Here is a 23453-nt window from a genome sequence, read left to right as displayed (position 1 = left end):
AAATGAAACCCCAGCAGTTAAACTGCTGTCATAGACAATATTTCCTATCATTTATATAGGCTACAATATATTTTACTGTTACAACTATTGCGAATTAAATATGATTATAAATGATGATAGGCTACTATACAATTGTTTATAATAATGCATTTCTACAATTATGTATTAATTGTTAATACTAATGATAATATTTATAAATAACTTGCAGTTGTAATCAAATTGTAAATTAAAATTAAAAATATAATTACTTTTTATAGTCCAAGCACAATTTAAGGATAGTCCCAAGACTCTGTGATTGAAAGAGTTAACGTTAGTCAGTGGGAGGAGAAAACAGGAAGTGGCCCCAAACCCTTTAAACCCGTCCAGTAACACAAACACACACACACACACCCTTGTGGGACATGACACCGCTTTATGATCGAGGTGAATGAGCAGGGCATGTAAACCAGACTGACTGACTCTCCATTATCATCACCATCATCCAGGAATCTTCAGCATTTTCATCATCAGAGGCGCGTGTGATAATCACTGCGGTGGAGGAACCGCAGCACACAGACTCCAGACATGAGTACAGTAAACAGTGAGGTGAGTTTATTACCGAGTCTAAAAACCTATTTTTAACACCTACTGTAGATTTTAAGTTAGTATAGTCGCGTTCCAATTTTGAGGTGTCTGTTATGCCCAAACAAGGGGTCTACGTAGGCAGCACACTAGGCTTTGAGGCACTACCTGGTCTGGTCTGTAGGCAAAACGTTATATGTAAGTTTTGAGCTGGTTTGTCTTGCAGTGCGTTTGCGTGAAAGTTAAGAATAATGTGTCTTTTATGCTCGACAGTAACCGCACTAGAGCTACAATAACACTGAATTTATTTACATAATCGTTGTGTTTATGTTTAACGCGGAAGCTGCTGTGCTGACGCCATAACAGAGGTGAATACAGTGTACTGCGCAGTATATGCTGCTTATTATTTAAAAACAAACAAAAAAACACAGTATGCTACGATAAAGTTTTAATTCTCACGCTGAGAATGTTTTGCTACAGTCAGATACTGTAATAAAGTTTGCATAATTGATTCACTAAATGAGTCAAGATGTTCTGGGTGTTCACAGTTGAAATTCTGGTTTGTGTCATCGTACCCAAAGCATTGTGGGATGTCTAACATACCCTGTCTTCGAATATGCCTACTTCTCTACTAAATAGTAGAATGTGGGGGAAAAGTAATGAGAAGTATGTTGAATTTGCAACCCATGAAATGTACCCAGATGACAACTTCTGTTACATCCAATGCACACTTACAGCAACTATCCCATAAGGCCAAGGTAGAGGAGAAGTACGCTGTGTCCGAAAGCTTAGGCAGCTGACTTCGTTTGCACACGAAGTTTACCTCACAAAACTCATTTCGGACAGGCAGTGTAATGGTTTAATGATCTACAACAAAAAAGAGAGTTTTGGTGATAACGAAGCGAATGATTAATCACTTCAATAGTAATTTCACACTAGAAATGACATAAAAAGTTGGTCAAAAACCTATATTTACACACAAACTGACCACCAACCACAATTTTTAGATGTCATCTTTATTTTTCAAGCTCAACTGTCACAGAATGGAAAGCACAGGATTGTGGGATATCAAAGGCAGTGGAGGATACATCTACGCTGCATACAAAAATCAATCGGATCTCAGGAGACAGGAAGTGAAGCTAACATTTAATTCGGGCATCGCAGCCGTGAATAACAGTGATGCAGTGGAACTGATGCTATAGGTCACATGACAATGACAACATGGCTGATGTAGTACGTCCAAATTGCATTCATAGTACACACACATATAGAACATACTTTCTAATTAAGTTCCTCCTACTAATTAAGTAGTACCTACTCAGTATTCGTTTTGGGACACCGCTATAGTAATCATCATTGTTTTATGGTTGTATAAATGCCATTTTATGGATACAGAAAAGGTGCACAGTGTTCAAACAAATGCAGTATAAAATTATTATATTTCAAACATGGCCAACATTTCTAGTTTATTGCTGGAATGTTTGGCCTGAGTGTGTCAGTGCTTACAGACTCGCCATGCTAACCCTAACTATGATAAAAGAGAATTAAATAAGTTAATTTAAATCACCTGTTCTGTATAACTAATCAGTGAAGTCTAAAAAGAAGACCAACAACAAAATAAGCATTAAATAGTTATTTACTGAAATGATCAGCTGTAATATTTTCTGTTCCTCATTTGGCGAGATTTTGACTTGATCATGATTTTAATCATTGATGGGAACAGCCATGTGATTCACTTCCCTGTGCTCCAAACCTAAGGATATGTAAATAATTTTCAGTGCTGTGGTAAAATGCCAGGGATTTACTCAGTGACCCACTTTATGAGGTGTGACCAAGTGTGTTTTTGGCCTGATCGATAGTGATCTATGATGTTGTCATAATCATATTCTTGCCAAACGTTGATTCAGAACATTTTCTAATAATTTCGAATAATTCTTGTTCTGTCACAAGGGGGTACAAGTTTAAACGGTGAAAAACAGTGCAAACTCACTGGTGAAAAGAAAATGACATGGCAGGAAAAAAATAAATACTGCAAGTGTCAGCGCACGTCACACGTGTCCCGCCGATCAATACTGACTGCAGAGACCGTGGACATTTAGGGCAGTGATGTGATCCTCATTGATTGTGTGACAGAGGAGACATAAATGTAAAGAGCACAAATGTGCTGTGGATGAACGTCACCATTCTTTCCACCTCACGCTTTCCTACTGTTCTCTATTTTTCTGACCTGTCTAGGCAGGCGGTGGGCAGGGGGTGGGCCCTCTAATCCAGCTTGATCCTGGATTATGTTGTTATGACTTTTTCCCCGTTTGAGATTTGGTCGCCCATGCGGGACGGGAATATTGACTAGAAGAATCTATAAAGCGGTGAGATCATACGGGGTGGAATCTAGATCTCTCCTGCTTCTTCCGGACCAACTTGTTCGGCGTCACACTAACAGGGCAGGTCGAGCAGGTTTTGAGTTGGTGTACACAACACAAATGAGATTAGGCAGTCGGCTAAATAGGCTCTGACTAACAGTGAGTTTTTAAATGCTTCTCTCTTGCGTCGGAATGATGATTTTACATTTCTGCACAAGCTTTTTCTTTCCACTGTTGCTCAACTGCAGTACGTATATCTGCGTGCTGCGGAAACCGTTCTGACGTTGCAAACTATCTGCCTCAGCTGTGTTTGTTCCTCTCTTGTATTCTTCAGAAGCATGGAGGACGTCACATCTCTATTTCTGAAGTTTAAGGGCTAAACAACAACATAAAGCAGGCATGGAGGCAGAGAGCACCATGATCCACTGCAAACTGTGCCTGACCGACTGCCCTGAACTGGAGACCAGCACACTGCAGTCCTGTAACTGTGTGTTCTGCGTGCAGGTAAGAGCATTTGCTGAATAAATCTATCTTTAGCTTTAAAACTGAGGTGTAGTTTCATGCTACAGAATAGGTAGTTGTTTTTACATAAATTATGCAAGTACTAGTTCTATAAGGAAATGATGTTTACATACATCTCGCCATAAGCAGGAGGTTCTCTCTAGCTGTGGTCCTGGGTTATTAACACAAGGTGGTCGTGAAAGGCAGAAATACAATAAACAAAGCACAATAGAGTTCAGTCTCGCAGAGTGGGGGATGTTTTCTTTCACATGCCGTTTAAGATTAGCCAAGACTATCCTGTTCCTCTGAACATGTTTTGTTCCTCTGAAACAAATCTTGTGGGTCAGACTTACAAATCCTTTGACTTTTTGTGGTTTAAAGCTGAAGTGTGCATTTTTTCAGTGTTTTCTCCTAACTTCCTATTCAATGATTGATTCCCCTAAAAATTCCCCTAGCGCAAATACTGTTAATACTCTATCAAAATATTGTTTCATCCTGAACATGGATCGTTCTGAATGTAACTCTACACCCTTGGTTCATTTAGTATACGCGGATCCATGAATATGCTAATTCATTCCCGCCTCCACTCACTCGCCCAACTTACTGAGGTAAACGCTACACAACGGTATCGCTCTTTACAATGTCGTACACATAACGGTAATTAATATGATTAGCCTTTTGCTTGACTACTTTATCAAACAGCTAATAATGTGTTGCTAATGTTACACAAACCATGCTCTCGTTCGCCATCTCAGAGTCAGACAGCTGCCTTCCAACAATCATCAGAAACACTTCAGACTCAGAACGTCAGTGGAGAAAGTCATGTAGTTCATCATAACATCGTAATATACATCATACACCTGCTATATTGCTAAATCTACCTGATTTCCATATCAACAGAAAAATATACTGAGATAACCCAGCTTCTCTTGAGACTCCCTTGCTAGTTCGCTGTTAATGATATGCTAAATCCTGCTAAAAAGCGCTGATGACGTGTGATGTGATGTCTGCGTGAGCCAGACCGAATGCAATGATTGGACAAACATTTTATGGTCCTACGCCTTCCACAGATTATATACGTATATACATAAAAATAATACATTTAGACCACTTAACTTCGTGATTGCTATCTGGATGTGGAGAGGCTTTCAGCCAGCATAGCAAAAAAAAAATCTGGAACAAATTGCCTACCCTGCCTTTAACTTCATGTACTAAAATAACTGAAATGGAAATAATTAACAAGAAAACTATGTTGACTGTATATTTAGAAAAACTATATATTTAAAAAAAACACACACAAAAACTAATAAAAATGACAAAAAATGCACAAGAAAATAACTATAACTTTAATGAGTTTTAATATTTTTTTATTTTCATTTTAAAGATGAATAAAAACTGTAATATATCAACCAAAATATACTATTATGATCCCAGAAATCACTGATCCTAGCACAGAAAAATTGCTAAAATGTTGCGGATCAAGACTATCTGTCCAAACAAAGCATGACGGATAAATAATATTTGGTGCCACTTCAGATAATGACCTCTTAGCAACCATAGAGAAGTCACAGCTCTCATGTCTTTGCAGTGTTTAAGACAGTATGTCCAGCTGGCGATTCGGGGAGGCGCCGGCAGTGCCATCACCTGCCCTGATCCGGCCTGCGAGAACACTGGAACTCTGCTGGACTCTGAGGTACTTCTGTCTGGCTCACTCTCTCCTTCTGTCTCAGTCAACAACAGTTTCCAGTTCTGCAGATCACGCTTCAAATATTGACTGCGCAAATGCTGCTGTTTACACTGACAACAGAAATCCTTCCTCTACCCAAGCATCTATTTTAGTCAGTAGGGCTTTACAGAAGCAAGCATCACAATAACTATTGTTCATACTTCGGGATACTTCGGGTGAGGGGTCTGTTCAAATCTTAAACCCCAAGTACTAAACTTCAGGGTGTAACTTGCCATGACATGTTTTTGCTACAGGTATGAATGATTACTCAACTCATTTATTGAGAAGAGGTATTCTGTTACTTTTCTAAGGAATTAGACTTACAATTGACCTGTCAGACTGTCACTTAGATTGAAGGAGGATCCTATATCTAGGAGTTACACTACTCTTCAAAAGTTTAAGATTTAAAAAAAAAAGTGTCTTATTATTTCTTTGATCAAAAATACAGTAAAACAATAATATTGTAAAAGTATTATTATAATTGTATTATAATTGGTTTCTGGTTTAATATATTTTAAAATGTAATTAATTCCTGTTTTCAGTTTTTTTGCTAAATTTTTTTGAGTGCTGCTCAAGAAACAATTCTTATTTCTGCTTAATATTTTTGTGAAAACCATGATACATTTGTTTTCCTCAGTGTTTTTAAATGAATAGAAAGTTACATAACAGCATTAATTTGCTGTGAATATTGAATTTGAAAGTGAATATAACTTAAGTATGTTTACTATCACTTTTGATCAATTTAATGCAACCTTGCTGAATAAAAGTAATTTCTTTTACAAAAGAAATAACTTACAGACCCCAAAACTCTGAAAGGAAATGTAAATTAACTGAGACTAGGGAGTTGGCTCATTTGACTATGCCCTAGCAACCACCCAGAACACCCTAGCGACCATATAGCAATCTGTTTAACAATGATCGGGAAGACTTTAGCAACTGCATATAATTACATTACAACCACCAACAACGTGTCTCTTAAATTAAAAATAAATCAAAAGTGAAAGAAAGAATCTGTCTGGGCTTGTTTAGCCTACATTTTCGTTTTGCTTTCGGTAACCACAGCATTAGTCTCAAGAACACAATGGCTTTATTTATCATGCCACAAATATTTATTTCCACAAATCCCAGTATTATTTTCCCCTCATGACCTTAACCAACCTGCTCTGTGAACTTAACTTGCGCATCAAAAATAAAAGTACAGTGATTCAGCAGGGGTCTATCATTAAACTGGCCTCTGGAAAAATATTCATTTGATTTATAATGTTGATATATTCCTATACATGCTAAAACTCCTGCGTCACACTTTTTTTTTTTATGTACAGTCTCTTTCATGTTGTGTATATATATATATATATATATATATATATATATATATATATATATATATATACACAGTACCAGTCAAAAGTTTGGAAACGTTACTATTTTTAATGTTTTTGAAAGAAGTCTCTTATGCTCATCAAGCCTGCAGTTAAAAAAAACAAAAACAAAAAAAAAACAGTAATATTATGAAATATTATTACAATTTAAAATAATGGTTCTCTTTTTTAATATACTTTAAAATGTAATTTATTTTTGTGATGCAAAGCTGAATTTTCATCAGCAAGTACTCCAGTCTTTGGTGTCTTATGATCCTTCAGAAATCATTCTAATATGCTGATTTATGATCAATGTTGGAAACAGTTGTGCTGCTTAATATTTTTTTTATAACCTGAGATACTTTTTTCAGGATTATTTGATGAATAAAAAGTTAAAAAGAACTGTATTTATTTAGAATAGAAATCTTTTGTAACAATATACACTACCGTTCAAAAGTTTGGGAACAATAACTTTTTTTTTTAAAGAAATTAGTACTTTAATTCAACAAGGATGCGTTAAATTGATAAAAGGTGATGGTAACGATTTATATTGTTAAAAATGTTTTTTATTTTGAATAAATACTGTTTTAATGAATAAATGCTGTTAACGTTTTACTCATCAATGAATCCTGAAAAAAGTATTCCAAAAAAATATATTAAACAGCACAACTGTTTCCATCATTGATAATAACTGAGTATCAAATCATCATATTAGAATGATTTCTGAAGGATCATAAGACACCAAAGACTGGAGTACTTGCTGATGAAAATTCAGCTTTGCATCACAAAAATAAATTACATTTTAAAATATATTAAAAAAGAGAACCATTATTTTAAATTGTAATAATATTTCATAATATTACTGTTTTTTGTTTTGTTTTGTTTTTTAACTGCAGGCTTGATGAGCATAAGAGACTTCTTTCAAAAACATTAAAAATAGTAATGTTTCCAAACTTTTGACTGGTACTGTATATATTTATTTTTTTACTAAAAAATTGTACTTTACTTACTCAGTATTTAGATATGTGATAAGCAGGGTCACGTATCTTTGTCTGGTATTTATTTTGCGATAATGACCAGCTGACATAAGACCTGATTTGCAAACATGATGTGCTGTTCACGTGCAGTTAGCTGTAGCTCAAACATGACATGTTCCAACATCACCTGAATATAAATTCATACCTTTCTTTGTACAGCTCACCTCCTTTGCCCCCAGCGATCAGGTCGAGCTCTATCGGCGGCTCCAGTTTGAAAGAGGTACGTGCTTATGTATGTATGTATGTGCCACTTCCCATAATCCCTCTTGATGGGTAGAGTTACTGTAACCGTCACTGGCAGGAACAAGCCGTTCTAGATAAGCGTTAGAGAGTTGATAAAGGCATAGTAGACTGTATTTATGTCAGTCAGTGGTTCTTGTTGGTTTTAGCTTTTATTCTGTTGTTTCTATTTCTGCTTTAAAATATAACAAATTAAAATTGACCAGCATTGAGTAATGACCAAAATCAGATCTCTTTGACTATGACCTGTCCTGTGACAGCCGGCCTTTGCTCAGATTCAGAGGAAAAAAAGAGTGTGGAAGTCGAAGTGAAGGATGCATCTTTGCTGCCTTTCAAAAACTAACCAGATGAAGGCATATTATGCGAGATATTACATTGAATTCAGACATGACTAGATGGCTTGCTATCTCAGGGTACGTTTACATGACAACAGTGTACTTAAAACGGGAAAGTTTTTCAGTACAGACGACAACATTGTCAAAATGATCCCCGTCAGCAAAAACTATTTTAAAACACTGTATTATTCACACCAGGCCAGTAGTTGGCGATGTCACTTTGTAAAGAAACAGTTCTCGCCTATAGACTGAACACGTAATAATACGCATGCGCTTGACGTCACCGTTTTCACAAATTCACGTTTTGTTAGTTTATACAGAGATGATAACGGTATAGTTTTTAAAGCAACACTAAGTAAAATTTTTTACCTTAAAATAATGTTTCCAAAATCATATCAGTGGTTCATCAAGTCGTGACAGGGTGAAAGGCACTTCTGGATTTGCTTTGCAGCCCTATATCTGATATAACCACACTATGCAAGTTTGCCAAACCGGGTCGCGTTTCTGTAGTTCGAATGAGACATAAGAAAACTACAAATCTGACTTGCTTTACGTCAAGCGTTACAATAGTCATTATTTCGTTTTTCTTCGTTTCTGATGTCGCAATACATCATACTTTCATGAAATCATGCAACATCCTCTACCTTGTCTGTGGACATCGTTCAGTCCAAAGCCATTGCTGGATAAACAGCGAGCGTGCGTGCGAAGGTAGGCTGCGGGCGGCGAAATTATTTACGACAGCGGTGATGGACAGTTCCGCTTCCAACCTGTAGGGGGACCGAAGAGGAAAAGTTCCTTAGTGTTGCTTTAAAAACGTGCACTTTGAAACCCGTTTTCAAAAGTTTGCATTGTCAGGCCCCCAAAACACCGTTGTCAAAAAGCATTCGTTTTTCTTTTTCAGTTGAAAACGGTGTCATGTAAACGGCCCGTCAGACTCTCATGTCTGCAAAGGCAAACATTAAGGTTTCGAACACAAAAATTAGCTTATGGCAACTAGTTGTATATTTTACAATCAGAAGAATCACGATTTTCTGTTTCATCATAAAGTTCTAGTAAGAGAATGCCACTGCTTCTCTGAGTCTGGGTTAATGTTGCTGGTTTGTGTCTGCCAGGCTCCAGCTCAGCGTTTAGAAGAACTGTAAACAATGAGCTTATTCAGACGGCAGCTTCATGCTAGCCATCGTCTAGACAGTCTGTCATGTTGGACAGAATGTGTGAAAGTAAACTGTATCCGCAAGAGACGGCAAGAAAGCCTTCGATTGACAGTAAACCTCAAAGTAAAAATTGTCAATGAGGAAGTGAATTTTGCAAGCAAGTACAATGTCACTGCCAGAATGGGAAGTTTTTTTCCTCACTCTTTCTTTCGGTCTCGTTCAGGAGTTCAGTTGGACCCCAGTAAGGCTTGGTGCCCCGTGCTGGACTGCCAGGCCGTGTGCAGTGTGACGCCCGGTAGCGAAGGCAAACCGGTTCCTGTGCCCTGTCCCGTGTGCCATGCCGTCTTCTGCTGCGGCTGCAGAAGCCTCTGGACAGACGCTCATTCCTGCTCCCAGCACCAGCCACTGATGACATCAGCAGCAGACAGGTCAGTGCGACCCATTTCCACACCAACAGACGAGTGCTTATCACTCACAACACGGCCTTGAGTTTGACGTAAACATGCTCTGTCTGTGGTCTCTGCAGTGGAGTGAGCAGCGCTGATACTGATGCGATGATTAAACAGTGTCCTGTGTGTGGCGTCTACATAGAGCGCAATCAGGGCTGTGCTCAGATGCTCTGCAAGAGCTGCAAACACACCTTCTGCTGGTACTGCCTACAGAATCTGGACGTAAGTGACGACACAAAGCTTTCTGGACTCTATGACAATAGAGATATCATGGTATTCCAAACGTACCATGATTTATCTATAACAGGACCACATTAATGTATATATATTTTGAAAATGGTACCATGATTATACCTTGATTTATTAGATTTTTTTGTTTTTTTTTTTTGCTCGTTACTATGTTACCTTGTTTTGTTGGTCACTAAGATGGTGTATGATATAATAATAATAATAATAATAATAATTGTATTATTTAAATTTTAATTATAGATCAAATATGTTTTATGAAATATTTTATTTTATTTAAAAGAATCTATTTGAATATAATAGTAATAATGATAATATTATTATCAAAATATAATACACAAATTTGTATATATATATATATCAAAATGATCTGTTGTTAATGATAATAATTTACAATAATAATAGTAATTTTAATAATAATTACAATAGTATTCCGTTTACTATCATTCAAATGAAATACATTTACTATTATTAAAAGTGAAAATAAAAAATGGATAGATAACAAAATAAAATAATCTGTTAATAATAATAATAATAATACTTTTATTATTGTAATTATATATCAAATATTTTTATGAAATATTTTGTTTAATCCATTTTAATATAATAATAATAATAATAATAATAAATTATTTAAATTACATTTTAATATTATAATTTCAGTAACAATAATAATAAATATTTGTTTATTTTTTTGTTGTTGTTGTGTCATTTATCATTTGTAAGCACGTTTAGATAAAAGCATCTGCTGAATGAATAAATAAAAAGTCTCTATGGTTCTAGGGTGATATATTCCTGAGACATTATGATAAAGGACCGTGCCGAAACAAGCTGGGACACTCCAGAGCTTCCGTCATGTGGAACAGGACACAGGTGAGCTGGGATGCCATTAGCATTGATGCTTTTTCATTATGTCAGACGTTTACCAATTTCCAAATGACTTTGATTACTAATTTTAGAAAGCAACTTTTAGAAAATACTTTTTTTTGCTGCTTTTTCGGTTGACATGTTTTTATCAGCAAGATAAGACAAGACCAGATAAAACTACTCACAAGCGGCAAGATTCTGGCTGAGTTTCCCTTTAGACTTCATGTGTGTCTGTGATGTGTTCAGGTGGTCGGTATACTGGTGGGCGTCAGCATCATCGTGCTGGTGACGTCACCGCTGCTGCTCCTGGCCTCTCCCTGCATCCTGTGCTGTGTGTGCAAACCCTGCCAGGCCAAGAAGAACACCAAAAAGAAGAAGAGGAAAGATAAGAAGCCATCAGATTCCACCGCATGAGAGAACTCTTCGTAACCAATCAACATGTGTAGCATCTTCCACGTGCCAATCCCTAGTCTTTCTAACCAGGTGCACAAGTGCCTCATTCTCAGTGCCTGGTAAATTCGGTGGATTTATTGTGCCTTCAGGTGCATTATGGGACAAATGAAACTACATCCACAAAGGAATGGCCCTTTCTCCACTAAGCCAAAATATTTGTTTATGTTTGCTATACAAATGAATGGACTGTAGCATTGGGTTAAACTCTTTGTTTCCAAGTAGTGTTCCAGGCCAAAGGCCCTGCTGTTTTTCTTCTGTACTATAATATGTAAATACTGTATTTATGAGTCTGGGTACTGTTCTGTGTTCTTTTTACATTTGATTTTTCTGCATCAGATATTTTATAACTTAATTACAATAAACAAAACACCTGAAACTGAGCAGCAAAAGTGACCTGCTTCTCTTTGTTCATTAGGGTTAGAGGAAACATAGCATTTCATCTCACACACACATAGTCATAATAAACAATAATTTTTGTGTATTTTTACTTTTATCTCAGTACAGGGCAGTGCACTTTCTAACAGATGATACATGATACTAACAGTAGTGATATCTGGTTTGCGTGTCTGCTGTAAGGAAACTGTTTACTGAACATCATGAAAAGGGAAGTGTTTCTCACACACACAAGTTGTTGTAATATACTGTATTTCATTAGCTGGGGAAATTTACAAAACCGTTCCTGCTTGAAAGTGAGTCATAGTCAATGTTCCTTGTTGTTAGGCCTACCTGTTTACTAAACTCATTTAAATAAGGAAACATAAAACAAGAAGGGGGAAAAAAGTACCATGGTAATTTCTAGACTATTCCAGACTGGTGACAAATCCATTATATAGGCCTAAGTGAAATGGAAGTCATTCAAACTACAAAGTATTATATGTAATACCATGACTGTACCATGGTATACCGCCACAGTACATCTTTTTAAAGGTCTCGAAATCTTGTTTAATTTTGCTCTGCGTTAGATTATAACAGGAATTGTTGAGGAATTGCAACTAAATCACCAAATCATGAGTCAGAAATGCTACCACAGGGTTGGGACATCTGTGCAGATAGAGAGAGAGAAAGAGAGAGAGAGAGAGCGACACCGTGTGGTTACAGCCGGAATTGCGTTATTGCAAATTAGAAACAAATCAAGGTATGCAAAACAATAATTATTCAAAGTATGCGAGTTAGAGAACCACAGGCTTCAAAGAACTAACTAACTAAGCATTTTTTTTTATAAATAAATAAATACCAGCAATATCATGTTTTCTTGCACTATCCCTTGAATGCAATGTAATGTAATGCAATATAAGTCACTTTAGATGAAAATGTTACATTTGATGCCATCACTGTACCATTATACCGCCACAATACTTTTTGTTTTTTAATGATGGCATTTTTAATGAAGCCACATGGACGTAGTCATCCAAAAACTGCTATTTTTACAGGTCAGAAACAAAATAGATAGGCTACACAATGAAATGCATCCCTAAAACTGTTTTAATACACATGCATTATCAAAATAATCAAATGCAGAAGATGTGAGGCTGGTGTTTGTGTGAGAAATACAAATAATTTCTGATTTCGCATTGCCTTGTTAATGTGTGCAGATTCTTTTGAACAGCTGCTGGCTTCCAAACATCCTCAGAGAACATTCAGTGTGTCAGTGAATCGTCATGATTGTGAGAGTATCTTCTTGAAAACACACTCGACTGTGAAGAGGCCAAACTTATTCAAACACACAGACAACACAGCTGTCCAGCATCTCGCATGATTGCTGTGATTAGACGGAGGGTGGAACTGACATTTGGAAGGATTTTCATATAAATACTGTTTATTTAAAGGGATAGTTCACCCTGAAATTATACATATAAACACCGATAAACACTGATCAGCGAACATAAAAAGAAGCTCAACCGAACATGCTTGACGTGCGAGAACAAACCTCATTGGTTCTTGCTGAAGCTCAAACATGATGCGTAACACGAGAATGAACCTCATTGGGTCTCATCAAGTGAACATGCTTGAGCTTCTGTTTACCACAACTGATGTGTGAGTTAATGAATGTTTATATGTGAATAAAAGCCTAAATTCAATCTATTCATCATAAAGCGATGGAGTCTCTTCAGAAAATTTAGTTTAAACCGCTCAATTCATATGGATTAGTTTTACGATCTCTTTATGAACTTTTTGAAGCGTCAAAGTGGTAGTTGCGTAGCTGTCAATGGAGGGACAGAGAGCTCTCAGATTTCATCAAAAAGATCTTCATTTGTGTTCCGATGATGAACGAAAGTCTGCGACATGAGGGTGAGTTAAATTTCAGAATTTTGGGGGTTGAGTAATTAAATAATTTAAGTGAGTAATTAAATTTCAGAATGAAAACATATTTTTAATTTAGGGTGAGCTAATCCTTTAAGTTTTTGGGAGAACATTTCATGATGAATTATATTTTGCCTAAAGAAAATTAAGCCTAATTTAAGACTTTTTTACCGCGACATTATTAATTTCCCCATAATCCCGGGACATTATTTTCAAGAAAGTTTGTCCCCCAATTTGTGATTTATGCATCCAGTTTTTATGGTGTGAGTACAAGGTTTTCTTTTGTCATCAGGACATCATAATGACATCATGCCACACACTCTCATTTTACATAGCCTTTATTAGTCATGAGTTAAATTGTCTGGCCTCCCTTGTTTAGCTCAGTGTGCGGTATTGAGCAGATTACTTTAAACAAAGGTGTCTATGTTCTGCATATACTCTTTATATGTGCATATGTATGCTTGTACTGTCTGCATCAATTTAATACATTTATTTTAATCCATCAAGCAAAACAAAGTAACAATGTTTTGAGCCTGGAATTAATGTAGTTGTAGTAGTCATTTAATGTATATGTAGTCATATTATAGCCTATGTATATAAAAATATATTAAATATATATATAAAAAAAAAAAAATATATGTAGTCATATTATAGCCTATGTATAAACAAACAAAATAACATTTTACATAAAAATGGCAATGCACTTATTAAGAGGGCTCTCTCGATTATTTATTCTCCCCAATTTATAGACATACATGTATTTTAGTCCTTTACTACAGTAATTTATTTATACAACGTGCATATTTAGGACTACATTAAATGACGCTCTTTTCTCGTAACATCTGCCAAACACAACCTCTCTGTGACATCACATCATACTTCAGTCCATTCGCCAACCAGCAGCCTTGGATTGGCCAATGGCCAGATAGCGTGAGCTCTGCTCACCGAAGACTCGCAGCTGATTGGCTCATTATAAACAGAGGAGGCGGGACGCTGCAGTCTACAAACTGCAAGAGGATCCGCACCCTCATTATCATAAATTATTCAGCATCACCTAGAAGCATCGCACCAGCTCGAGTGCACCTGGATAATACACTTAAACAGTTATTTATGATTATTTATAAGAAGAGGCATTTGCTTAAATTAATGCCATAACTTATTCTGAAAAATAGATACTATTCTTTTCCACATTTTTTGCATGGAATAATAACTCAGAGTCTATTTTCTGATCACCTGTGCTGTTCTTTTAAGACTTTATTGACATTTTTGAACGCCTTAAAGCGGTCTTATTATTTTTGTTTCTTATATTTGAAGTGATTTTCGACATGTGGACCTTTCTTGGCATTGCAAGTTTTACTTATATCTATAAGAAATGCGACGCCCTGGTGAGTTACGCGCCCAGAGAGCTGATGGTGGCCGCGGTGCTGTGCGTGTCCGTGGGTCTGATATTCACGTGTCTCGGGTTCCGCGGACAGACACTCAAAGCGCCTCAGTTTCTCCAGATGCCTTTCAAACTCCTGACAACACTCTCTCCGACCAGAAAACTCTTCTACAGGTCTAGTACAGACAGCTGTAGTCGAACTTCTAAGAAGGTGAGATATTGTGTTTTTGATCATATACTTTGTGTCTGTGTTTTCATCATAGTTGAGCATTTAGTTTTCATTCAGTCAATTTCAAGCAATTATTATGAACACTGGAAATAATTTACCACTAATAAAGATTATTTATTTATTTATTTATTACAAAAAAATTGAATCGAACTGTGCGATCATAATTTAAATAGAGTTCATTAATTCAGGGTTCGTTCACCCAAAAATTTTAATTCTATCATTTTCTCACCCTCAAGTTCCAATCCAAACACAAAATAAGATATTATGAAGAATTTTGGGAACCAAACATTTACTTTTTCTCTCTCCATACTATGCAAGTCAATTTGGTTACCAACATTTCTTCAAAATATCTTCTTTCGAGTTCAGAAGAAGAGAGAAACTCATACAGGTTTGGAACAACTTGAGGGCCAGTAAAGGATGAAAACCTTTTTGGGGCGAACTATCCCTTTATTCATATATTACATTATAAGGTACTTCAAGGGGTCCACAAATACATAAAAAAATATTTTCTTTCATTTTAAAGACATTTCAAACTGACAAGTATTTTTTATAATATAAATAATATAATAATATTAAATTAAACAATTAAATATAAATACATTTTAGAACACCAGGAATGCTACCATGAAAAAATACATAAATTTTTATTTAAAAATTATATATATATATAATATTTAAATAATACAAATAAATATTGATATTCTTATAATAAAGACAGCTGTTGCTTTCTATCTGACTCTCTTCTTAACTAGAGAGATGTAAAGCGAAGGAGAGCGACTGACAGTCAGTGCGATCAGGCAGAGGATCCCGAGGTCATCATAGTGGGTGCTGGTGTTCTGGGATCAGCCATGGCTGCCGTCCTGGCCCGAGACGGCCGGAAGGTCACAGTGGTGGAGAGGGACATGAAAGAACCAGATCGGATAGTGGGAGAACTCCTGCAGCCGGGAGGATATCGGGCACTCAAAGAACTCAACCTGGAGGGTACAGAACCCCTGTTATAGTCTTTCTATTAAAACGCATGCTTGTTCCAATCCTCTTTTCATATTTTAGTTGGTTTTTTAATATCTAATAAATAGAAATGATCATGTTTTTATTGGATCTGTAATGTACAAATTCACATTTGTAGCTTTGTATTTAATTTTCATAAACTCACAGTTTTGTTACTTTGTGTTTGTCTTCTCTCAGGTACTGTTGAGGGTCTGGACGCCCATGTGGTGAATGGATATGTAATCCATGACCTTGAGAGCAGGACGGAGGTGGAGATCCCGTATCCCCAGCAGGAGAACAGCATTCAGGGTGGACGGGCCTTCCACCATGGACGCTTTATCATGGGACTGCGTCGAGCTGCCCTCGCTGAGCCCAAGTAAATACCTGATGCCGTTTGTACTTTCCATTTATGAATATAATGACACCATGCTTATCATTACTTGTCTTATTTCAAAGAATTATTCTAATTGGAAAGCAGTTTACAGATATAAACCCACTGTAAGGGAAAACACACATTTGCATAATGTGATTTTTGACTGTAGACCTCATATATGGTGAGATCAGTTGTCAGTCAAGGTTCTTTATAGAGTGGCATTGGTTATGGAAGTATTTTTCCATTCATTTATCCCATAGAAATTTCAAAAAAATCTCTGTTAATGCGTTATAAGCCATGAACCAAGCCAATCAGCTACGAGGGGAATCACAACATTACAAACTTTTGATTTGAAGCAAAAAAGTATTTGAAAATCAGACAAAAATACAAAGGTACAAGACTGTGTACTTAACGGCTTTAGTGAGGGAAAGAACTACAATCCCATGAAGCATTGCAAACAGCATAATCAATGTAAAACGATGAAGTATAAACATTTATTTTATATATGTATATATATATTACGTTTATTGCAAAAATATGCATATATATTCATTCAAATATTTAAGTATTTAGGGACACGATTGCATAATTTGCAGTGCTTCATGGGAGTAGGCGGAGCTAATGAGATCTGATTGGTGGAATTTTCTGTACAGCTTCATGGGTAATGTAGTTTTTCACTACAAATTACGCTGTTAAACACGATTATTTTAAAGATAAACTGAAATAATGCGAGACAATGGCTTCAAAAGAGGCAAATACTATAGATTAACAACGTCATAGCTTACAGTAGGGCTGTCTTTAAAGATTTATAAGTTATCATTGAAAATTAATTACCCTGTGGAGAAATTGAATAAGGGTTTTTACTTCCGGAACCTGATAGTTATTGGCATCTATGGATCCATTAAGAACCTTTAACATCCATAGAACCTTTCCATTCCACAAAAGGTTCTTTATAGTGGAAAAAGGTTCTTTAGATTATTTAAATGTTCTTCACACTGAGAGAAAAAAGGGTTCTTTTAAGAACTGTTCAGTGTTCACTGAAAGGTTCTTTGGAGCATCACTGCAAAAATCCCTTTTTGGAACCTTTATTTTTAAGAGTGTAGATGTTCTTTATGTGTTAGTGTTGAATTTTTGTAAAGAGTCTTTGTAAGGGGCTTTTGTTTCTCTTCACCCAAGGATTTAGAAACTGATGGGTTTAATATCATGTCATTTGCATAGTGTGAAGTTCGTGGAGGGAACGGTGACAAGCCTGGAGGAAGAAGATGAGTGTGTGACAGGAATTCAGTACAGGGAGAAAGACTCTGGGATGATCAAGGTAACGGCACACTGATACTCGGTTGATAAAGGGATCACAGATATTTAGAGATGCTCTGGCAATCATCCACACGAGGTCAAATACTTCTGTAAGCCACACTTTTATTCACATGGCCAGTGTTGGGGGTAACGCACAATAAGTAACGAGAGTTACGTAATCAGATTACTTTTCCCCCCCAAGTAACAAGTAATGCATTACTTAAATGTACAACAAAATATTTTAGATTTACTATTCTCAAATAGGTATACTTGTGCAGAGAATATGCATTTCCTTCAGCCTGAAGCTTATTCGTTTCACTTTTGCCTTTACATTTTCCAAAAATATAAAATTTTTGTAATTAAAAACAAGCAAGCCCAGCCCAGGTGAGAAAGAGTAAGGCAAAAGTAATGTAACATTACTTTCCATTAAAAGTAACTAAGTAATGCAGTTAATTCCTTTTTTAGGGAGTAACACAATATTGTAACGCATTACTTTTAAAAGTAACTTTCCCCAACACTGCACATGGCATGTCACAGTTTGATGAAATACACTCCTTAAAAGTGTTATTTAAGCTTTTTCCTCACTGCAACTTTACTCTTTCCCTCTCAGGAGATCCATGCTCCTCTGACTGTAGTCGCTGACGGCTGTTTCTCCAAGTTCCGGAAGAATCTGGTTTCTGGGAAAGTTAAAGTATCGTCTCATTTTGTTGGCTGCATAATGAAGGTAAACATAAGGGTGACGGTTGCATACTTCTGTTAAAAATTCCCAAGCAACACAATGATTGATTGTGCGGTTATGTTCTCTTCCAGGACTCACCTCAGTTCAAGCCCAATCATGCAGAGCTGGTTCTAGCTGATCCCAGTCCGGTGCTGATCTATCAGATCTCCTCCAGTGAGACTCGGGTTCTGGTGGACGTGAGAGGAGAGATGCCTCGAGACCTGAAGCAGTACATGACAGAAAAAATCTACCCCCAACTACCAGGTATCGGACTTGGACTTAAAAAAAAAAAAAAACTCATTGCTAAAATGGGTCCTTTTATACTCATGGATTTCTAAAATACTTCTCATTTCAGTTGTATTTCTATATAGAGCACAACACCACAATTGAAACATTTAGACAACAAAATGCTAACAGATTTGTATATTTTGCTTACACAGAGCATTTAAAGGAGCCGTTCATGGTGGCATTGCAGAATGATCGCTTGAGAACGATGCCAGCCAGCTTCCTGCCACCCTCACCAGTCAATAAACCAGGTAAGCCATAAGGAATGACTCTCTATATTGTATATCAAGACACACACCCACTTCAAAAGTTTATGAATAATTAAGTTTGGCAGCTCACCAATGCTGCATTTACAGTACAGGCCAAAAGTTTGGACACATTACTATTTTAAATGTTTTTGAAAGAAGTTTTCTCTGCTCATTAAGCCTGCATTTATTTGATCAAAAATACAGATTTTTACAAAAATATTGTGATATATTATTACAATTTAAAATAATTGGTTTTCAATTTATTATACTTTAAATGATCATTTATTTCTGTGATGCAAAGCTGAATTTTCAGGATCATTACTCCAGTCTTCAGTGTCACATGTGACATCCAGTCTATCACATGATCCTTTAGAAATCATTCTAATATTATGAGTTATTATGAGTGTTGGAAACAGTTCTGCTGCCTAATATATTTGATGAATAAAAGGTTAAAAAGAACTGCATTTATTCAAAATAAAAAAATATTTTCTAATAATATAAATCTTCTTAACTATCATTTTTTTTTATCAATTTAACACATCCTTGCTGAATAAAAAGTATTGATTTATGACTGACTGACCCCAAATGACTGACCAATAGTGTATATTGTTGTTACAAAAGATTTCTATTTTTAAAACATTTGCTGCTTTTTTTAAATTAATTTTTTTTTTTTTTTTTTTTTTTTTTACTTTTTATTCATCAAAGTATCCTAAAAAAGTATCACAGGTTATGAAAAAATATTAAGCAGCAGAACTGTTTCCAACTTTGATAATGAATCATCATATTAGAATGATTTCTAAAGGATCATGTGATAGACTGGAGTAATGAAAATTCCTGAAAATTCAGCTTTGCATCACAGAAATAAATGATAATTTAAATTATAATAAATTGAAAACCAATTATTTTAAATTGTAATAATATATCACAATATTAAACACAATTATGTATTTTTGATCAAATAAATGCAGGCTTGATGAGCAGAAGAAACTTCTTTCAAAAACATTAAAAATAGTAATGTGTCCAAACTTTTGGCCTGTACTGTAAATGATTAAAAAAAATGCAAAAATGCTTAAAATTATGACCAAGTGCATCGAGTGAAATTGTGTTGCGAGTGATGACCCACCTGTCCTCCATCAGGAGTTCTGCTCTTGGGAGACGCATATAACATGCGTCATCCTCTGACCGGTGGCGGGATGAGTGTTGTGCTGAATGACGTCCGCATCTGGAGAGACCTGCTAAAGAACATCCCTGATCTCTATGACAATACAGCTGTGCTCCAGGTAACAGCTAACATCAGATCACTGTCTGGTGCCAGTCATTGCTGATCCTCACTGCGAATCATACCAAGACAAGAACGTTTAACATCAACTTTGTTGCAAAACTTAGCGAGTTGACTACATACTGTAGGTAACATTAGGTGTGCTCTATTGATTAACCGAATTTTACCTGATATGTGTGTTTTTTATGTATTGATGCTAATTAGATTACACTGTAAAAAAAAAAAAAAAGTTTTTTTTTCTTTTGTCAAATCAACTTAGATGATTAATGTGGTTCAGATAACATATTTTGAGCGTCTGTTGATTAAATCTCATTTATTGTATTAACTCAAATTTTTAAGGCAACCAGGTCACTTTTTTTAAGTTAAACCAACACATTTCTTTACAGTGTAGGCACAGCAATAAGTAAGTGTAGGCAGTGGACGGTAAGGCACCTCAACAGGTTTTAGAACAGATGGTATTGGATAAATGCTTAAATGCAGCGGAGATCATGGTGCAACAGAGAAATGAGGCTGTTTTTGTTGTCGTCAGGCGAAGAAGAAATTCCACTGGGAGAGGAAATCATCTCACTCGTTTGTAGTGAACGTCTTGGCTCAAGCACTGTATGAGCTGTTTGCTGCGACCGACAGTAAGTGACGAAACAAAACACATTAAATATACATTTTTTGGCTTCACATTTTCAAAAATCAAAGTCTCCTTATTAGAAGTAATGCGTTATCGCGTTACTCCCTACAAAAGTAACTTATTATGTTATTCACCTGACTGAGATTATTACAATTTAATTTAATCAATTTAAAAAAATTGGTTTTCAATTTATTATACTTTAAATTATCATTTATTTCTGTGATGCAAAGCTGAATTTTCAGGATCATTACTCCAGTCTTCAGTGTCACATGTGACATCCAGTCTATCACATGACCCTTTAGAAATCATTCTAATATTCTGATTTATTATGAGTGTTGGAAACAGTTCTGCTGCCTAATATATTTGATGAATAAAAGGTTAAAAAGAACTGCATTTATTCAAAATAATAAAAATATTTTCTAATAATATAAGTCTTCTTTACTATCACTTTTTATTAATTTAACACATCCTTGCTGAATAAAAGTATTGATTTATTTCAAAAAAAAAGAAAGAAAAAAATTTACTGACCCCAAATGACTGACCAGTAGTGTATATTGTTGTTACAAAAGATTTCTATTTTTAAAACATTTGCTTCTTCTTTTTTTTATTTTTTTTTTATTCATCAAAGTATCCTAAAAAAAGTATCACAGGTTAAGAAAAAATATTAAGCAGCAGAACTGTTTCCAACTTTGATAATGAATCATCATATTAGAATGATTTCTAAAGGATCATGTGATAGACTGGAGTAATGATCCTGAAAATTCAGCTTTGCATCACAGAAATAAATGATAATTTAAAGTATAATGAATTGAAAACCAATTATTTTAAATTGTAATAATATATCACAATATCTCTCTTTTTACTGTATTTTTGATCAAATAAATGCAGGCTTGATGAGCAGAAGAAACTTTAATGTTTCCAAACTTTTGGCCTGTACTGTATAAAGTAATGCATTACTTGTTGTTACATCAAAAAAGTAATTGATTACGTAATCCAAGTTACCTGTAATGCATGTAAACCTTATGTTGATTTCAGATTCACTGTATCAGTTGAGAAAAGCCTGTTTCCACTATTTCAAACTTGGTGGAGAATGTATCAACGGACCGATCGGCCTTCTGTCAGTGTAAGTATTTACAAACACTGAAAACCCATCTCGACCATTAAGCTGAAAACATCAGTGCGGTCCTCAAATCAGATCTCTTTAACTGGTTCTTGCATATACATATACTGTTTTTTCCCCCTTAGATTGTCACCGAGACCCTTGACTCTAATCGGTCACTTTTTCGCGGTGGCCCTGTACGCCATTTACTTCAGCTTCAGATCTGAATCCTGGCTCACCATTCCACGAGCGCTGGTCAAGAGCGGAGCCATCCTGTACAGAGCCTGTGCCGTGATGTTTCCTCTCATTTACTCAGAGTTACAGTACCTGGTTTACTAGGAAGGAGCTTTCAAACGGAAAAAGAAACTGATTTTTAATTTCTCCTGTCATTGAACGCGACACATCTGCCACTGGTGGCTACATCCAAGTGCCTCATTTTCTTTGGGAAAAAAAAAGGGATTCCTGTCGGAAGACTGCAAAAGGAACAAGCCTCAGATGAGGAAATTCTTTGCCTGTATTCACATGGTGTCTGATATTAATAGACTTATATTTTCATAATGATATCGTGGAATTTGCCTTGACCCCTGCAATTAAATGAGGAAAAATCCTGTGCTTTATTTTGAAGTCAATATTTGCTGAGTGCAAAATAAAGATTAAACCACTAGGCTACTTGACTTTTAAAACTGTGTAAATGTTTTAATTATTTTCAAAATACTAAGGACAATCACTGGGACTGCATCTCATTTCTAGTTAAAGCACTTGTTTTCCCACTTGTTTCAGATTTTTTTCAAAATTGTGCACATCTTGATTTTAATTATCAATTTTGCCTTTCTCTGTTGTTTATAAAGTTTTCAGGTCAACATTTAGTGCCGTCAATTTTTTTTCTTAATTTGCAATGAAAATGGCATTCGACTCTATATGTGTCTATTTTCTGAAAGAGGACAAGAGCTTTAATGTGAAGATCGAATTAGTTTCTAATGTGAACTAGTTCAACCATGAGTGTGTGTGGTTATGACGGTGTCACATTTGTGTTCATAATATGTCTGGCTTTGTGTATGTAGCCACTCGACCGTTCTTCGATATAATTTGCCCTCTTTGTATATATATATATTTTTTGTTATATTGGGAGTCAAAAATAGTTTTAAATATTATGAGACTGGAATACCCAGAGACATGTGTGAACCTGTTTTAAAGGCTTTGCATTTTTAATATCTCTCATTCTTTTATAATTGGATGGAGGTTTGTGGTATTAATTACCATAGCAACATTTTTGTGCAATTTACAATATATCCACCAGGTGGCGCTCTTGCACCAGCAGGATGACAATAACGTCACTCTGACCCTTTAAACA

At 35.7% G+C, this 23453-nt stretch overlaps 2 protein-coding genes across 3 annotated transcripts; both read left to right on the top strand.

Moving 5' to 3' along the window:
- Positions 1–351: 351 nt before the first annotated feature.
- On the top strand, positions 352–11667 carry rnf144b (ring finger protein 144B). Of its 2 annotated transcripts, none has more exons than XM_082150824.1 (8): positions 352–585; positions 3256–3425; positions 5011–5115; positions 7703–7763; positions 9496–9700; positions 9799–9943; positions 10751–10840; positions 11081–11667. In XM_082150824.1, the coding sequence occupies exons 2-8, from the start codon at positions 3321–3323 to the stop codon at positions 11246–11248; spliced, it is 879 nt and encodes a 292-aa protein (XP_082006950.1). In that variant the 5' UTR covers positions 352–585; positions 3256–3320; the 3' UTR covers positions 11249–11667. The 2 variants fall into 2 exon arrangements, with proteins under 2 accessions (XP_082006950.1, XP_082006951.1); XM_082150825.1 differs by lacking the exon at positions 352–585 and adding an exon at positions 2844–3080.
- A 2950-nt stretch (positions 11668–14617) lies between these two features.
- sqlea (squalene epoxidase a) lies at positions 14618–22964 on the top strand. Its single transcript, XM_082150738.1, has 11 exons — positions 14618–15180; positions 15951–16179; positions 16384–16561; positions 17777–17873; positions 18462–18575; positions 18662–18833; positions 19010–19105; positions 20240–20382; positions 20911–21007; positions 22039–22126; positions 22249–22964. The coding sequence occupies exons 1-11, from the start codon at positions 14914–14916 to the stop codon at positions 22439–22441; spliced, it is 1674 nt and encodes a 557-aa protein (XP_082006864.1). The 5' UTR covers positions 14618–14913; the 3' UTR covers positions 22442–22964.
- Positions 22965–23453: the final 489 nt, after the last annotated feature.

The sequence above is a fragment of the Leuciscus leuciscus genome, assembly GCF_965113295.1.
Source record: "Leuciscus leuciscus genome assembly, chromosome: 20".
NCBI classification, from domain to species: domain Eukaryota; kingdom Metazoa; phylum Chordata; class Actinopteri; order Cypriniformes; family Leuciscidae; genus Leuciscus; species Leuciscus leuciscus.
Note: the sequence above shows the minus strand (reverse complement) of the source record. Positions and strands in the feature narration are given on the sequence as shown.